Source organism: Typopeltis vanoorti, chromosome 6, assembly GCF_054136105.1.
Source record: "Typopeltis vanoorti isolate ZY-2024b chromosome 6, IOZ_Tvanoo_1.0, whole genome shotgun sequence".
Classification (NCBI taxonomy): Eukaryota; Metazoa; Arthropoda; class Arachnida; order Uropygi; family Thelyphonidae; genus Typopeltis; species Typopeltis vanoorti.
In genome coordinates this window covers 84,985,333-85,002,574 of record NC_143554.1, presented here as the reverse complement: position 1 = coordinate 85,002,574, position 17,242 = coordinate 84,985,333, and the positions used below count along the sequence as shown (strand labels likewise).

Genomic DNA, 17,242 nt, shown 5'->3' with positions numbered 1-17,242 from the left:
TACTTCGCCACAGATGACATCGCTTGCGACTCATGTGCCGACAGGTTCTATGCTTCAAAGTGGAACGGCGCCAAAGGTGACATCCTTTGTTGCAGAAGGTACTGCGGCTCTGCTTGCTTTTCTAGGTTACGCAATGAATTGCATGGCCTTTTAGATGTCTGTAAGCGTTTCGATTTAATCGGTCAGATTACGTATGCCATATAGCATTCCTCTTAATATCTATATTACGTATTTTCCGATTGCTGTAAGCACTTTTTAGGACATCTTTAAAAATCTGTGAAAAAAATATAAATTAAAAATTAAATATTGCAATATCAGTGTTAATTTTAAAAGTTTACATTTTAAAGTAAACATTTAAATTTAAATATCAATGTTAGATTTTAACTTTAAATTTAAAAATTGCATATCAATTAAATTTCCAATTTAAATATTACTTAAATTAACTGAAACGCATTAAAAGTTTTAATTTTTAAAATATAAATAATTTTATTTTTTAAAATAAAATGCTTATATTAATTAAATTTCATTTTAATAATAATATATTTATATGCTATTATATTTACGGCTATTTTGCCTGCTTCTGTTTAGGAATGCTCCTCAATAGCCGTAATTATAATAGTTTCTTAAGAGGGGTAATATGGGAGTTTTCCCAGAAATAATATCCATATTTATATGCAATAATAAATAAATAAATAAATATTAATATGAATACATTTATTTGTAATTTGAGATAATTCTGGAAAGCATCCATAGAAGTATTATTGAAAAGCCACTATGCGGTGTAAACTGATCTAAAACATAGCGATTAAGATGTTTTTAATCAATATGAATAAAAGATCCTAATATGGCAATATGATTATTGAATTTCAGCTTTAAAAACAGAGTATTTACTATCGGGAAACTATCGACTATCGGAAAATAACTGTGACTACTAATTGTTAATTAATTCTCTTAACTCTGGAACACATCGTAATCTGTTTACCTTTCTACTAAAGCTGTATCATCTAAATGCCTTTAGGTATTAATTTTATTTACAATATCTAGTTGTGTTATTAGCATAATTTAATTTTGCGGATAATAATAATATTATTCTTTCCCTACTACTAAATGACATTTTTAGATGGGGAGAGGAACAGGGGCACTGTACACATTACCACCTTGGGTTGTATCGTGACCCTAATGGAAAAAACCAGCTGCTCTTAACTGAGGGAAAGTTTAGGGGCTTGATACTCGAGTTTGCCACCAGGATTTTGTACGTTAGCCTTTGTACGTTAGAATAACGGCAATGTTATTCCACAAGTCTTATAAATCCGGTAGATTATAATGAGTAGCAATTAGAAGTAATTATCGGATCTATGTTTGTCGTTTAGTTTTGTTTATGTATCACGTATAATTGTGTATTTTGCGAACATATTGTAAACCCTCGCCCGTATCACGTAAAAAGGATTCAGGAAACACAAAGGTACGTTGCGTCGAATGACAGCAATAACGTTTCAGTTTGCATGCAAAATAATTAAATGTTTACGGTTTTTATTATATTACATTGCAAGTTGTTGATAACGAATTATGAAGTAAAGGTTTCGTTTTTTTTTTTTTTTTTGGTTACATTATAAACTGCGCGCAAAGCAGATTATGGTTGTATTTATGTACAACGAAGTTCGTGAAATAATCATAACTAAAATGCACGCTTATCGCTTTTCTACCCCCCCCCCCTTCCTTCTTCTTCTTTTTTTTTTTTTTTAAACTTGCGGCCCTTTTCTTTTTCTTTGGTATTCATGCAGGCCTGGTACTTTATTTTCTTCCCATACCCAAGAGGAATGATCGTGCAAGTTTATTATTATTTTTTTAAAAAAGAAAATAGCCTTGAAATTGCTACTTGAATTCAGCTATCGTGACCCTTACAGAACCAACTGGTCATGTTAAAGGAGAAGGCTGGTTTAGTTAATGCATCTCAGGAAGTTCGCTGTCGGAACCCCAGTTAGTAATACCGAAAAACGCAAGCCGCTTAAGGATCACTAATGACCTTAGTTTCGTCTTGACCTCGTTATTATGCTGTAAACTTGAACCTCATCCAGATTTCGTACGGGGGAGTGACGTTTCCCCTTGCTGCTCTACGCGAGTCGGCGATCTTTACAGGCTGTGACTGTCAAACGCCTCATTCCATTCTCACTCCCCACTGCAAAACATTATCTTCCCTTCCTCCCCCCCCCCCTAGGGTCTCACACTGCCTGTTTCCGCCTCTGACGAACAGTGTCACGTGATTATAAATCTCGGATGACAGCGGAAGTTGCGAAGGAAGGATCGGGGAGAGTAGAGGTTTTTACGGCACGCGTTCTCCCCCGGCTGCTTGACGGCAGATGCGGCTAGAGAGTCACAGAGTTCACATCTGGTGTCCAGTCAGTTTGAAGCGAGTCTGGTCGAGCAGCGCGTGAGAGCAAACTGCTGTAGAGAGGATGTGCACTGTTGGACATTAACATAGGTATCGTACTCTTCCTTGTATACACCCCTTAGATAAAAGATGAAAGAACTGGGTAAGTGTGAATCAAGTGTCGCATGCATTTTTTAATGTTTTTTTATTTATTTTTATTTTCATCGAACCTTTTATGCTTGGTTTTATTCAGCTAAGGAGAGAAGGCTGTTGAAATTACATTCATATGGAAACTTTTTTTGTTTTTCATTTCCAGCGATTTAAATGTCAGAGAGATAGAGATAATGAGAAACAAGAATTTACTGAATCCTATACAGATTATTTCTGTACAGCATGACAAGTGAGATAATTCAGAAATGTTCCTAGACGGTATCGTGGAACTATAGTTTTATTATGTACCAGTCATCCTCATATTACTCACCCATTACCCACTTGATCCGCTCGTATTTAATTTTTGTAGGAAACCACTCACGATATTTCTAACGGTGTTTGACGACGAATTCAAGGGACTCACAGAGACCAAAAAGAGACAGATAACTTTGCTGGAAGACCTAGGTTATGTTATTTTTTATATATTTATTATTCTCAGCCAAGAATTGTGTGATAAGATACGTTACAGTTGGACAAATATGTCAACATTTCATTGCAGTGTTGAAAACACCTCTACAAGATCCCTTAAGAAGAAAAAACCGCTTGGATAAGTAGAAAACAAAAACTAGCTTTTCCGTTTCACTTCATTCTTCTGCCTTGGTCGAGCAGCATTTTCTTGCCAAACTCGGTATTGCAAGCGTTCCAATCTACTATCTTTCCCAGGTTTGACTATCTGAAACTTCTTCCTATTTCCAAAGCGGAAGTTTTCTAAAAGGAACAAGATTTGAAGAAAACTGTGAAGCGAAAACTATTCGCTCGAAAACTATTTGGAAAGTGAAAGCATACGTTAGGCGCACTCTATTCTGTTTTGTTATCAATCTGAAAACCTTTGGATCACACGTCCCCTTGTGTAGTACATTCGCACACAAACTTAATCAAGTTTTACTGAATTGGCTACTTTTTCTAGATCTAATGGGTTTCAGTTTTCTGGCTAATTTCCCCTGATTATCCTATTTTTCCTTTCATAAGCTCCCTTGATAAATTGAATATATTGTACCAAAATATAAGCTTGCGAGTGAAGGATAAACTAGCTTTTATTGCTTAATATGAATTAAACACAAAATTTAAACATTGGAAAACATACATTCATGACATTGTTTAATCTGCTCCAAATAGTGCTCCACTCCCTGTCTGTGTTTTGCTGAAGTAAGTGCGGACAAGGTTCTTGTTCTTGCCAGACCACTGCTGCTTACGTAATAAATATTTCAGTTTGAATGTGAGTCTGTGATTCTACTTAACTGCAGTACTTCGCTTCTCATCGTTCTGTCAAACCACGCACGTCCAATCGTGCCCTTTGTGCCCCCACTGAGATGGATGCATCGTCGCCGCGGTGAATTCTGTCTGGACACCGTGGGAGTTGGCGGCATCCGGGTGTCGTCGCTACATGTGCTGGAGGAACTACACTCCTAATATCGTAGTATTGGAATTTCTGACCTTTTCGGAAGAGCCCATTTGGGATGCTTAAATAGTGTAAATGCCTTTACGGCATCCTCTGACAGAGAAGCAAAGCAAGTGAACAGTCTCTCGATGTATGCCACGTCAGTTGATCTAATCGCAGTCGTTTCCAGGGAGCTGCGTCGCATTTTTAACATTCTGTTATAGAATAAAACCCACCATGGTTAGCACAGAGTTCATCGGTGTTTATATACATTGCGCCTGGAGCAAGTCTTGATTGTTAACACAATGATTTCTTGTTTATGTACGTGTAGGATACTGTCAGGCCACCCAGTGGTTATTCATATTTACTCTCATCATCTTTACATACTCTGTATACGCTCCATAACTGTGAGAAGTCAGACCACCCCAATGTTTGGATGTGGTGTCGAGCTTGGCGTAATTTACTAGAGCATGTGGTGAATGACGGTTTCTTTCTTTGTAATCGCGTGCCTATCTCACGCCGTAAATCCGCCTCGTGCTGGCAGGCCAGCTGTTCTTTTTTTGTTTTCTTCTTCTCCTTTTTATTTTTGCAACCGTTAATGGCGTTACACTGCGTTTTGGAACGTGTTTTGTTTTGCATTGACCGCTCAGTCCTTGTTCTGTGTGCAAGCTACATTTAGTATGCAGGTAAGTGGCCAGACTACTAGAATTCTGTACAAATAGTGTGTGTGTGTGTGTGTGTGTGTGTGTGTGTGTGTGTGTGTGTGTGTGTGTGCGCGCGTGTGTGTGTGTGTGTGTGTGTGTGCGCGCGCGTGTGTGTGTGTGTGTGCGTGCGTGCGCCGCCCTTATTAAATTCTAAAACCTAATTATATATTACGTTTCAGACAGTTGCGCTTTCAACTGTGCATTCACCGTCTGTTCTAGGTCATCTTAACTTAAATAACCCCGTTTTATATTCGTAAATATTTCCTCTAAAGATTGTAATTAGCAGACTGGATCAAGTGGATTGAAATGATTGTTGTGTAATGCTTATCGAATATTTATTAATTGCGGTGGGTGAGGGAGGCGATAGTTACCAATGTGTTGTAGAGTTCAACTTACTTGATTTTAGAATTGTTATTAATCAGCAAAGTGGTAAAACACGTGTTTTTAGTTCATTATGGTCAAGAATCAATACGTTGCAATTGTAAGCCAAAACTTGAGCAGCAAAATAAGATAATCATATTAAGTAGTAATCGTATTAAGATAATCATAGTAAGCCAAAACCTGAGCAACAAAATTAGATAATCATGTTTTCTTTTTTATGTACTTCTATATCCTAAGAATTTGTTATAAACGAAACGAGAGATCTGTCCATCATTCAAAGTTCCGCATCATATACATGCAGCATGAAGAAGTCACAAAGCCTCGCAAATAAACAATCTGATATATTAAACTATTCACTGCTCGAGATTTTCTTTCCTCAAAATTTTCCTTCGGGGGGCCTCTAAGTATGTTTCCAGCATTCTTTAGAAAAGTGCAGCTGCCAGGGGTTTCACAGTTATTTATAGATGTTCGGGATGGGAGAAGAGCACGAGAGCTTTAGACAGCAGACTCGAACAGGAGTAGATACTACCCTTTGTTCCAGGAGTACACGAACAAGAGGGATCTATTAAGTAAATTACGCGCAGCCACTTAAAAAGGCGGGGGGGGGGACTGCCAGGATGGTGTATTGGAGTTGAAAACGTGCTGATGTGTCAACCTGATAGCAACCATACCAGATAGGCAGGTTACTGATGGGAGCAATGATAGCATCTACAGTTCCCCTGGAGACGACTATCACCACATTTAATATTCGTTTTTACTTGCGCACGATATCAGTATGAGTGTTTGGTAGTAAAAAATATGATTAGTATACATTGCAGTTTTCTATTTTTGTATTCACTTTGTCATAAACGAAATGTAATTCAAATTTGCTGTCATGACTTTGATTTCGATTTTATCGATATCGTACAATTATATGCAGTCAGTACTACTTTTAGCTAATGCATTTCCGACTAATTAGTGATGGAGGATGATGCTAAACCTGATAACGGATTCACTTTGTTCACATATTAAACAGCATTCTAGAGTTATTTGTTTAGCTGGATGACTTCAGAATACTTATGAATGTCTGATCTGAGTAGATACATATCTGTTGTTTGATGGTAAGTTTATTATTTTAACACATTATACACCGCTTGCAAAGAAGTCAACGACATCCCCACGCACAAGGTGCGTTGCGTCGAGTCATGCAACTAGTTACGTGTCGTAGCCTGTATAAATTGGAGGAATATGATGCTCCCAAGTCAGTGCAACTGTCCGGGTGAAATGGCTGAGAGAAGGGAACTGACGGAATGTAAAAGAGGCTGTTTAAAAGAGGTGCTGTGATAGGATGCCATGTTGCAGGCCTATCTGCTCGGCAAACTGTTAACAAATTGGACGGTCCCAGGTTAACAATCCATGATACCATACTGAGATGGAAGCGCAGGGAGTCAACTGCAAGTGCTACCCGCAGTGGACAACCCACCACACTCACTGAACGTAACCGTAGGGTGTTACGAAGGATAATATATAAAAACCGCCGTTCGTCGGCAGACACGTTGAATGCGGAGTTTCGGGCATCGACTGGAACACGAATCTGCACAAAAATATTCAGAACCGAGGCTCACATCATGGGTTTCCATCGTACGACCGCAATATGAAGTCCCACGTCACCCGAACCAAACATGCAGCGTCGTCTTCAGTGGTGCAAAGAGAGAGAGTGTGTGTGTGTGTGTGTGTGTGTGTGTGTGTGTGTGTGTGTGTGTGTGTGTGTGTGTGTGTGTGTGTGTGTACAGTGGGACGTGGAAGAAGTTTGGAAAGTTGTGCTATGGAGAACGAATAACGCTACACCCTCTACTCAGCGGATGGACGAGTGTGGGCGGGCGGATACTCAGTGAACGTCTCTTACCAGAGTGCGTAAACAGAGGACCTCTGTTTGCGGTGCCACGAACATTGAACTCCGAGAGGTATCTGAACATTCTGGACAATGCAATGCTTCCTACTTTGTCTCTTTCAGCATGACAATGCACCATGTTATAAGGCTGCTGCTGTAACTGCGTGGTTTGTAGACATGAATTCACCACACTTGACTGGCTTCCAAACCCTGATCTCAACCCGATTCATCCCAAACATCTATGGGATGAATCGGGATATCGGGTGAGGTCAAAGACTAATTACATGCCTGCAGGAAGAATGGTCCAAAATTCCCACTCTATGTTCACCGTATAGCATATAAAATGTCCGATAGGTAACTGACTCCTATAATTTTTTATAGCATTTCTGCCGTGATCTTTCCTAGAGAAACTTGAATTTAGTGGCATAAATCATCGAGGTTTTAAACCTTCCCTCTGTAAACTTTTTTAAAAAGATAGTGTTATAAGAGAAAGTTCCGTGGACGTAATGGTTGTAGACCGGGTATTCCAGGTCATTGCACCGCCTCTTCCCAACTATGAAATTCTTTCACCTGTTTCCCCCCAACATTAATATCTGAAGTTCTCGGACTTTACCTAATCTCTGTCCCTTCCTACTGTATATTTTTACTTTCCAGAAACCAGTCTTATGGAAAGTGTGCCCGTAGGATTGCTGCAGTCATCGCAGCAAAAAGAGGTCCTAGATCCTATTAAGGTGGGCGTCGTGCGCTTTGTTCATCACACTATGGTGTTGTTGTCCGTTGACTTCTTTCTAAGCAGTGTACTTTATAATGGCATTTGACTGTTAGGTACTTCAGAATTCAGTAATACATAGCATATTACTGAATTCTTCAGCGAGTACCGCTCCATATACTGTGATTTTCTTATATAGAGAAACCTGTGTATTCATAACTATAAATTCACATGTATGCCACAGCAATTATTTATACATAGAGGGATTCCAATGTAAGCATGCACACTAATGTGTTTTTTTTTTAAATGTAATTCTATTGTTGTTTATAACTGTACTGATGATGTCTTATGATACTTAAGACGAAATATTTACATATTATTAAAAAAGTTAATTACTGTGGCATACGTGTGAATTTATAGATATACCGTGATGATTTTGGGATTTTTTAATTCAAAATTTCTTTCCTCTACGTATTTTTACGTAAACATATGTTCATTTACTAATTACTTTATTTTCGATTTTATCTTATACAGGGCGTTCAGGAAATAACTTTTCCTACATCAAAATTGTCACCATATCAAGGGTTTCTTTTCTTTTCTTTTTTTTTTTTTTGAAATTTTTGCCACGCCACTATTGTTCTGTAGCATATAAAATGTCCGATAGGTAACTGAGTCCTGTAATTTTTATAGCATTTCTGTTGTGATCTTTCCTAGAGAAACTTGCATTTTGTGCCATAAATCATCGAGGTTTTGAACTCTGTAAACTTTTTTTTATCATAATATTATAAGAGAAAGTTCCGTGGGCGTAATGGCTGTAGACTGGGTATTCCAGCTCATTGCACCGCCTCTTCCTAACTATCAAATTCTTTCACCTGTTCCTCCAACACTAACATCTGAACTCGGCCTTTACCTGACCGCTGTCCCTTTTTACTGCATATTTTTACTTTCCAGAAACCAGTCTTATATTATATATTAGAGTTCCAAACTTCATCTCCGCTAACCGCTACAGCTTTTTTGCTTTTTTCTTTCTTTTTTTTTTTCTTTTTCTTTTTTTTTTTTTTTTTGCCAATTCAGGGAGCTATCAATTTTTATCAGAATTATTTTCATTCCAGAATACTTCGAACTCGATAAAATAAAAAAGATCCAGTTATTTTGCGTCTACCACTGATGTTATCAGAATGTCTCCTTCCTCATGAAAGGGAATATTCTTGTACTGTTTTTCCTGTCGGAGAGTACATGCATCATTTCTTGGTAAATAAAGGGCGGCTCGTACAATGGGCGGAGAGAGAGAGAGAGAGAGAGAGAGAGAGAGAGAGAGAGAGAGAGCTGTGAATATAGATTGGGCAGGCAGGATAAAAACCTAGAAAGGGTGTTGGTAAGTTTAACTTAAACCGCACTTAGGCAACATATTTAACTAGTTCGTTCTCTGGGAAGGAGCGAGAATTGAATTTTTCGAAGTTAATTCTCGATGCTAACCTTATTTCTGGTCATAAATCAGTAATACTAGTAATGCTAATACTATGCTGAGTTCATTCAGGCACACCTAAACTTCAATTTTGCCTTCTTGTCAAGGATCGCAATAGAAAAATGACACGTTCATTGGAACAACGAATGCTCGCAGTACTTGATTTCGTAAATTGTTTCCAATGTTCGTTTTTTTACAAGGAAAAACTCTCCGTTTTTTCCTTGTATTTATAGTTTTCCAAGAAACTCCGTAAGACAAGTAAAACAGTTTAGTACCTAAATGTAGAACTATTTACATTTAGGTATGTATACATACCTAAATGTAGAACTATTTCCTTAAATTGAAATCTAATGAAAAGAGCTCTTATATTCCATAATTAAGTCAACAGTTTTTTCCATTCCTTCATTTATTGAATATGATTTGTTGAATATAATGCTTTCGAAATGCTTAATGATTAGATGTATTTATTTGCAGGCTGGAGCAAACTACGCAAAATGTTGAAGGACGACAGCAACGCCTCCTATTGTCCATCATGCCATTTACGATATGGTAAAGGAAAAAAAAGAAGACTAACTGATACCTGTGGTCATCAGCGATGTTACACTTGTATCTTTACCACCGACCAATGTCCACTATGTTTCAAGGAGTGTAAGTATTCCCTTCTTCCATTTTTATAAGTACAAATTATGAAAACAGCTGGATACATTGCGCTTTTTCTTTAAAAACTTTATAAATCAAACATAGACTTTGATTCTTACAAAAGTTGGATCGTTGGAGAATAAGGGCTACAATGATTAAGTTACTCTTGAATATACATAATAAGTTACACTTAATAATATACGCTTTCCTAACCACCATCTAGGGGTTTATGCTTTTATTTTAGTTATGTATTTTTAACCCGCAGCGTCACAGAATGACCCTCAGAAGCACGTAATCCAAGACAGCTTTGCGGCCAACAGAACACTAATCAGCAACGGCCGAACGAAATCATTCTTATCATTGAAAAGGGAGGACAAGAAACCTACTCAAGATGCAACCACTCAAGAAAGAAAAGGAATCAGAGAAGGTAAGAAACGATATACAAACTGCACATGTTTTAATTCGTTTTAACAGCCTAAAAGGCTTCAACTTGGCATTAAACCTATTAATTATCTATTTTCTTAATTCTTCAATTCAAGTGTATTTAACGGTTCTAATTTCTCACCTACTCCCTTTCTTTACAGACACGCCAAAACTTTCCGACGCCAATCAACAGACTACCGCATTTAATCCAATGCTTCGGCACCAGCAACGCCATGGGCGAAGAAACACCGCCAATTTCGACCAGTATGCAGCCCTCAGGGGTAAGAATAAGTGGTTGCCAATGTGTGTGTGTGTGTGTGTGTGTGTGTGTGTGTGTGTGTGTGTGTGTGTGTGTGTGTGTGTGTGTGTGTGTGTGTGCGTGCGTGCGCGCGCATCTTAATGTAAAAAGCTTAAAGTCGGTATTTAGAGATAGAGTTGAACTCAATACGATATGACTAATAATTGTATTTATCTTGGCTAGACTAAAAGTCTTTTTACTTTTATCTAAAGAATCAGTCTTTAAAAGATTGCTCAAAATTAATGATTTTATTTCCCTCCCCAGATCTACCAAAGCATTATAGCTGCCCACCTGGAATGGATACACATGACCTGTGGACAAGTAAGTGAACTGTTATTGGTTTATTTTGATGTCCTTCGTTCATTTGAGTTCTCACAAACCCGCTTGGAAAAGTGTTTTCGGTGCAAGCCCATTTTCTATGTCAGTTTGAGATCTATATTATTATTTAATTTACCAGATATCTGTTTTGTTTTGTTTTTATAAAAAAACATATTGCACTTATTAGAAAGATTTTTTTATTATACTGTAATTACTTATAAAAATTTATTATAACAAGGAGCTCTTGTAATTTAGTTTAGTAGATCTTATCATAATAATTATTATTATGTGATACCTGGATACCTCCATAATAATAATTATTATTATGGAGGTATCCAGGGAGTCCAAAGACTCATCGAGGGAGAGTGTGCCAACAGCATCGAACGATTAGTCCCTTCCAACTACTAACCGCGCTCAAACTTGATTACCTTTTTACGAGCCATTAGTAGCAGAGGCTCTACCAATCGACCAACCTTTGCTGCATTATATGCTAATTATTATTATATATCATATTAATTATTTATCGTTCAAAATATACATCCAGAAATTATTCTTATGGATTCCCTAAATTAATGGATGTTGTGCCTAATTTTGTCCAGTATGTGTTTCGATGATTTTCTAAATAAGAATTCAAAATTTCAAATCCTTCTATTGAAACAACTGCAAGAACCAAGCGAAAGCCACTCTGTGTGTGTGTGTGTGGGGGGGGGGGGTGATTATGCATTATCCAGCACTCTTAGTACAGTAGAATCTCTTTTAACTGGCAACAATGGGACTTCGCCGATTTCCGATACGAGATTTTGGGATAATTGAATATATATTCAGAACTTACCTGTTCATGTTTTGTGATGCCATCTGTAGAAATTGTAGCAGGCGGAGTTCGTTGGTCGTGTTTTTCGATCTGCCGGCCATAATTAAATAACATCAAAAATCATGCGAATTTTTTAAAATTTAAGACACATACACATAATTTTATATTTTACAAATTCAAATTTAAACAGCATTTAAAAATTACAGTACGTATTATCACATGAAAGTTGCTGTGAATTTCTTAGTGTGACGACAATTCGAATGTCTGTCTGCTTATAAGATTGTCGCCGGAGCTTTAAAAATTCACTGTGTATACAATGAAGTTTCATAATATCATATGCTGACTTCGATGAACATTGCACGGCAAATCTTATGAAAGTCAACAATCCTTCATCAGTTTCCTTCCACGTAACTTTCCTGGTCTGCGTGCCATCGTCCTCATCTTCATCCTCCTCCTCATCATCTTTCTCCTTTCCCAGTACATATTCGATTATTTCGTCGTCATCGAGAGAGAGAGAGAGACAGATTTAGTAGAGAAAGTTACATCTTCCATTTAGTAACACATTCTCCGAATGTGTTACTAAATGCAAAATGTCGGACACGGGACGTGTTTTAAAACCACGAAAAATCTTCATCACTTGATTCGTCATCTTAACATGTGATCATTAGCCACAATATACGCCAACAGCGACGTAAAGTAATGTTCTTTACATTCTTCCAGGCAAGAGACAAAGTAAATATGGCGTCTTTCAATGTGAACTGTTTCTGAAAATCTTGGCCGCTACCTTCAAAGTTTACACATCGGCGCATAAAAAGGGAGTGGTAGTTCATCTTTATATTCTCGATGACTCCTTGGTCCATTGCGCTGGGCGGCAGAAACATAACACAAATGTTTTCCACATTTAAGTCTTCAGCCGGGGGGGGGGGGGATGAGCGCGGCAATTGTCCAACAAAAGAATCACTTTTCTGTCTGGTGGTAAACCCTTTTCCCTTAAATTCTCCTTCACATTGGGCACGAATACCCTATGAAACCATTCTTTTGAATATATCACAATCCATTTATGCATTCTTTTCTGAGAAATTCTGCCTGATAATGGATAGGCAGAGTTTTCACATTTTTAAAGCACTATGGATTGCGGTACTTGCCTACCACTGACAATCTTACTTTGTGCATACCTGCAGCATTTGTGCCTACCACCACAGTTAGGCGGTCCTCGTTCTGCTTAAATCCATTCGGCAAGGCTTCCGTCGCACAAACCAAATTCGACGAGGGAAGACACTTCCATAGCAATCCAGTCTCATCGGTATTATATAGTTGTTCCGCAGTCATATTATTTTCGTCCACAATTTTCTGAAACTGCTCGATAAACTTGTTCGCGGATTCTTCATCGGCACTTCTCTGTTCACCAGAAACATCAAACTTACGGATTCCATCCAGACTTAAATTTCGAGTTTAAATTTAGACCTTCGAAAGTGCCGTTGTTTTGGTATTGCCGGTTACGAGAGATTTTACAGTAATTAAGAATTGGAATACAGTACCATCATAGTTTCAGCAGGATTAAACAGATATATATTAAGCTGTACATGAATTAATACTTAATACTTGTTGAAGATTGTGCCTTGTGCAAACAGGAAAAAATAATTCCAGAAGAAGAACACGTTTCCTGCCATTAAAGATGTCATAGATATAATCATGAATAATAAGCAAAACGAATGATCAGGCTTATGTCTTTTTTCAGACAAACGCCTTTCCTGTCGTCCAGAAAGTGTATGTTCCAACGGCTCTCGACTTGATTTGCTAATGGGTCACAAAATGACAAGACTCGCAAAATTGGAATCATCCAGTAGCAGTATCCAGGACTTCCGAGCCAGCAGATGCTCTCTGGAAAGCAGTGATGTTAGTTTATACTCGGAAATCAGCCCGGCATCTACTTTAACAGGTAACAGCATTCAAGTATGTACAGCACTGTATTATTATTATGTGGACTGTTATATATTTCCAATATCACTAATTCCTGAAGTTTGAGTTTCCATTTTCCTTTCTAAATCATATTGCAGTGTCATCAGAGATGGAGAATCCTTATCACGTCATACCCGTGCGAAGGGGATTAAAGAATCGCAGCGTGACGTCACTTACCAGTGCCGTAATTGAGTCTGGCTCGATCAGTTCAATCCCTTCAGGTAACTGTCCGTTACATTGTTGTTTTTATTATATTGTGCGACGCTTGATTTCATTCAATCGAATCAACTTTCAATATGTTTTCTTATTTGCAGGCACCCCAGACCTGATTAGTTCCTTGGACAAACGAAGGTCGTGGTCTGGCATGCTGACTCCTAGCAAAGACATATCACAAGGTGGCTCTGTGGTAGAGAAAGGTATGGATTAATTTAAGTCTATACGAATGTTAGTACACTGAAGATAATCCGAAAGTTAAGACTATCACTAGCGTGAATTTTCGGAATTTTTATTTTTATTTATCATTTCATAAAATTGTAATTGAAACAAATATAAGCAATTCTATTATATGGTCCCATTTCATAAGCAGTTCAATTACTGAACGAGTCAGTGAGGAAAATCCAGAGGAACCTAGAAATCAGAATATGACAAAATAACTGTACTTGTAAATGCTTAGTTAAACGGCAAAAACGAAATCAGGAGATCTATATTTTTTAATCACAATACAAATTAGCATTTTAATATAAATGCTGATGTTTATTTCAAGTTTGAAAAAGATAAAAGCCTCTAAAATATTTGTCAATCGTCCCCTTAATATCTGTCACCTCCCCACCCCTCATAAAAAAAAGAAAAGAAAGACAGAAAATCTGAATCTTTACGATACTCAGTCGAAGGAGAAATATTCTAGATATTTACTCTCGACTCCTGACCAATGCAAAGCGAGTCAGATGACTCTAAGCTGGGAAGTAATGACTGGGGGGTTAAAGGGAAAAAACTTTTTAAGCTGTGCATTTTTTTTTGCTTTCGTTCGAAGTTTTGTGTACAGATTGGCGTTCTTGTTGAAGGAACATCAGCTTTCGACTGTCGAGTTGGAGATAGCACTCGCTCAGAACAGCATGCATTCGTAGTAGTTATGGATAATAGAGCTCGGCGTTGATAGCGCATCCTTCTGAAACCAGCATAAAGTAAATTACCCTAGCAATTACGCTAAATGACCTTGCAAAACATGATGAACTAGTCCTCCGAAGAATGGCGACTAATTCTCTACAATCACCGTGATGCTGAGCATGTTCCGTCGTCAATTCATGCGGAACATTTCAAGACTTCTCTTGACCCTTTGCCGAGTAGATGAAGATGACAACACACTGTTTTCTTTGACCGAGATTCAGCCAACAGTCCAATCTACGAATCCTTGTGGCCAGATCTACTTCGACAACCTGATCGAGTGTCTTGAGACTGATAAACTTTTACTTTACGAGTAAAGCTCTGGTATTAAACGATTTTGGCCAGTCATTCTAAATCCCAGGTTTCTAACTTGTGGGTCGCTGTCCCCAAGGGGTCGCATTGTAATATGATACAATGAAAATCTATTATGAGGACATAATTTACGAAAACTTTTAGTTCATCATTGTAATAAACATTATCATGAAATTGGAAATATGAGTTTTGTTCACATCTTGAGGATATTCTGCGCGATAAAATGTTTAAGAAAGATTACTACCATTCTACCCTATAGAACTGTCATTCTTGTGTCACAAAACCCGATGTAACTAAATTCTGATAAGTGCTTTTTTATTTTTTATTATACATTCATTTATAAAAGTTATCAATTGACAGCAGCATATGGAAAGTATTGAGCCTTTGGGATTTTTGTAGATATTATGTTGAAATTCGTGGATATGGACTGACCGATGGAAGTTTCCTGAAACTCAAAGAAAAGAAAGTATGCAAAGTTTTCTGCACCGCGATGTTCAGGTTTTATTTAACTTTAGAGCTTTATAGTGTTATTAACTTACTTAATCTACGCTACATACAAAAATCAGTCGTTAAAAATCACTCATAATTAATAAAAATATTATTAATAGGTGCTCAACTGTTCATTATGTTTGGAATGTTAATCATTGATCTCACAATGTCAATTTTCGCTATCACAACACTTGAATATAAATATAAAAATCTTAATTATATATAGGAAGTTTAAGCAGTGGACATGTTTCCCGGAGCTGCTAATGAATTATTTGGTGCAGGGAAAAAAAATACAAAAAAAAAATGTAGTAACTCGTAAATTAGCCAAGCTATGTTTACAGAACGGATAACCTTAAACAAATAAAATTTGGGATTTTTTTCTTTTAAAAGATACAGAAAGCTTTGATAGTTAATGTATTTGCTTAGGCTCCTAGGAGTCCTCAAGAAGCATTTCATATCGGAGAAGCACACTGATAATGGAAAATTTTCATAATGGGGGTATAGGCAGAAAAAATAGTTATTCTGAGAAAGGATTAATGTAAGTTAGCATAAATATAACAATTTCGTTATGGTATAACTCCCTCCCCCCCTTTTTTTTTGTTAGTGTTAACTGACTTGGGTCAATTTGAAATATAAATATTATTACAGTTCCAGAAGTAAGTATCTGACAGCAGAGATCTTTCAGGTACTTATCAGTGTGATTCTTATCAATATAATGCTTATCAGTGAGAAACATGAAAAATAAATCTGGACTAAAAGTACGTTTTGTTGTCAAGAATTTACTTGCCTGTTTCTTTTGATCGTTTAGATTACGCTAAACTATGAAAGGAGTAGAATTATGAGACTAGTTAACTGGCCTACTCGTACATTTGAGTTTCATTTAAAGACTCGTTCTCGTACTAAAAGAAAACAGAATGTAGGTCGTTTCGGCTAAAGTCGATATTATACCAACAAAAATTAAAATAAAATAAAAAATGAGACTAACCCTTGAGAACACAAAAAAATCACTGAATTGGAGGAAAGTTTAATTGTTATGTATTTAGAACTGTTGAATATGCTAGTGTTATTTATGTGTATACATATATAAATATTAAAAAATAAAGATTGATAAGAGAGTGTAGAGGAACGATGGGATAACAGTTAAATTATAAGGGTATATATGCACAGACTAACTTATATTAGGAAGGCAAGATATTGCATGTTACACGTTTCTACACATACTGGGCCTGAATTAAAAACCTTTATGCAGATGTACGTAAACGTTACTTACACAGCGTATATGCAAAATACTTCATCAAGAGCGTCACCGCGTGTTCTAGGCAACTATTTTAAAATGCTGGTGATTAGTAATCGTGAACAGCGTATCACGATGGGAAAAAAAAGGATCTTTCGGAGTTCGATAAAGGGCTTATTGTGGATGCCCGTCTAGCTGTGGCCACGATTTTGAAAAACAGCAGAGCTGACTGGTTTCTCAAACGGTAAGATATCCCTGGTATTTAATCAGTGGAAAAATAATCCATATTGCTTGTCTAAGAGGCGTAACTGTGGTCCTAAGATTGTCAGAAACGACATCGGCTTGCACGGACAAACAGAACTTCCTGTGTGCAGCAGTTGACTGAAGAATTTAATAAACAACGGATGTTCCTGATCCATATCTCACCGAACTATGCTCAGGGAATTGAAGAGGTCGGTATTGGCAGTCGCTAAAGGAGGTCCAACACGATATTAAATAAAAGTTTCTAATTCA

General features: G+C 37.2%; 1 protein-coding gene across 1 annotated transcript in view; it reads left to right on the top strand.

Moving 5' to 3' along the window:
• LOC150105650 (protein TANC2-like) overlaps nt 1-17,242 on the top strand; it is a 67,859-nt gene that overhangs the window by 8,510 nt on the left and 42,107 nt on the right. The window contains exons 2-8 of the mRNA XM_090394290.1: nt 9,560-9,733; nt 9,990-10,151; nt 10,309-10,428; nt 10,710-10,766; nt 13,313-13,513; nt 13,632-13,754; nt 13,848-13,949. Of these exons, the coding sequence (XP_090250416.1) occupies nt 9,560-9,733; nt 9,990-10,151; nt 10,309-10,428; nt 10,710-10,766; nt 13,313-13,513; nt 13,632-13,754; nt 13,848-13,949 (939 nt within the window). The remainder of the gene's footprint in view (nt 1-9,559; nt 9,734-9,989; nt 10,152-10,308; nt 10,429-10,709; nt 10,767-13,312; nt 13,514-13,631; nt 13,755-13,847; nt 13,950-17,242) is intronic.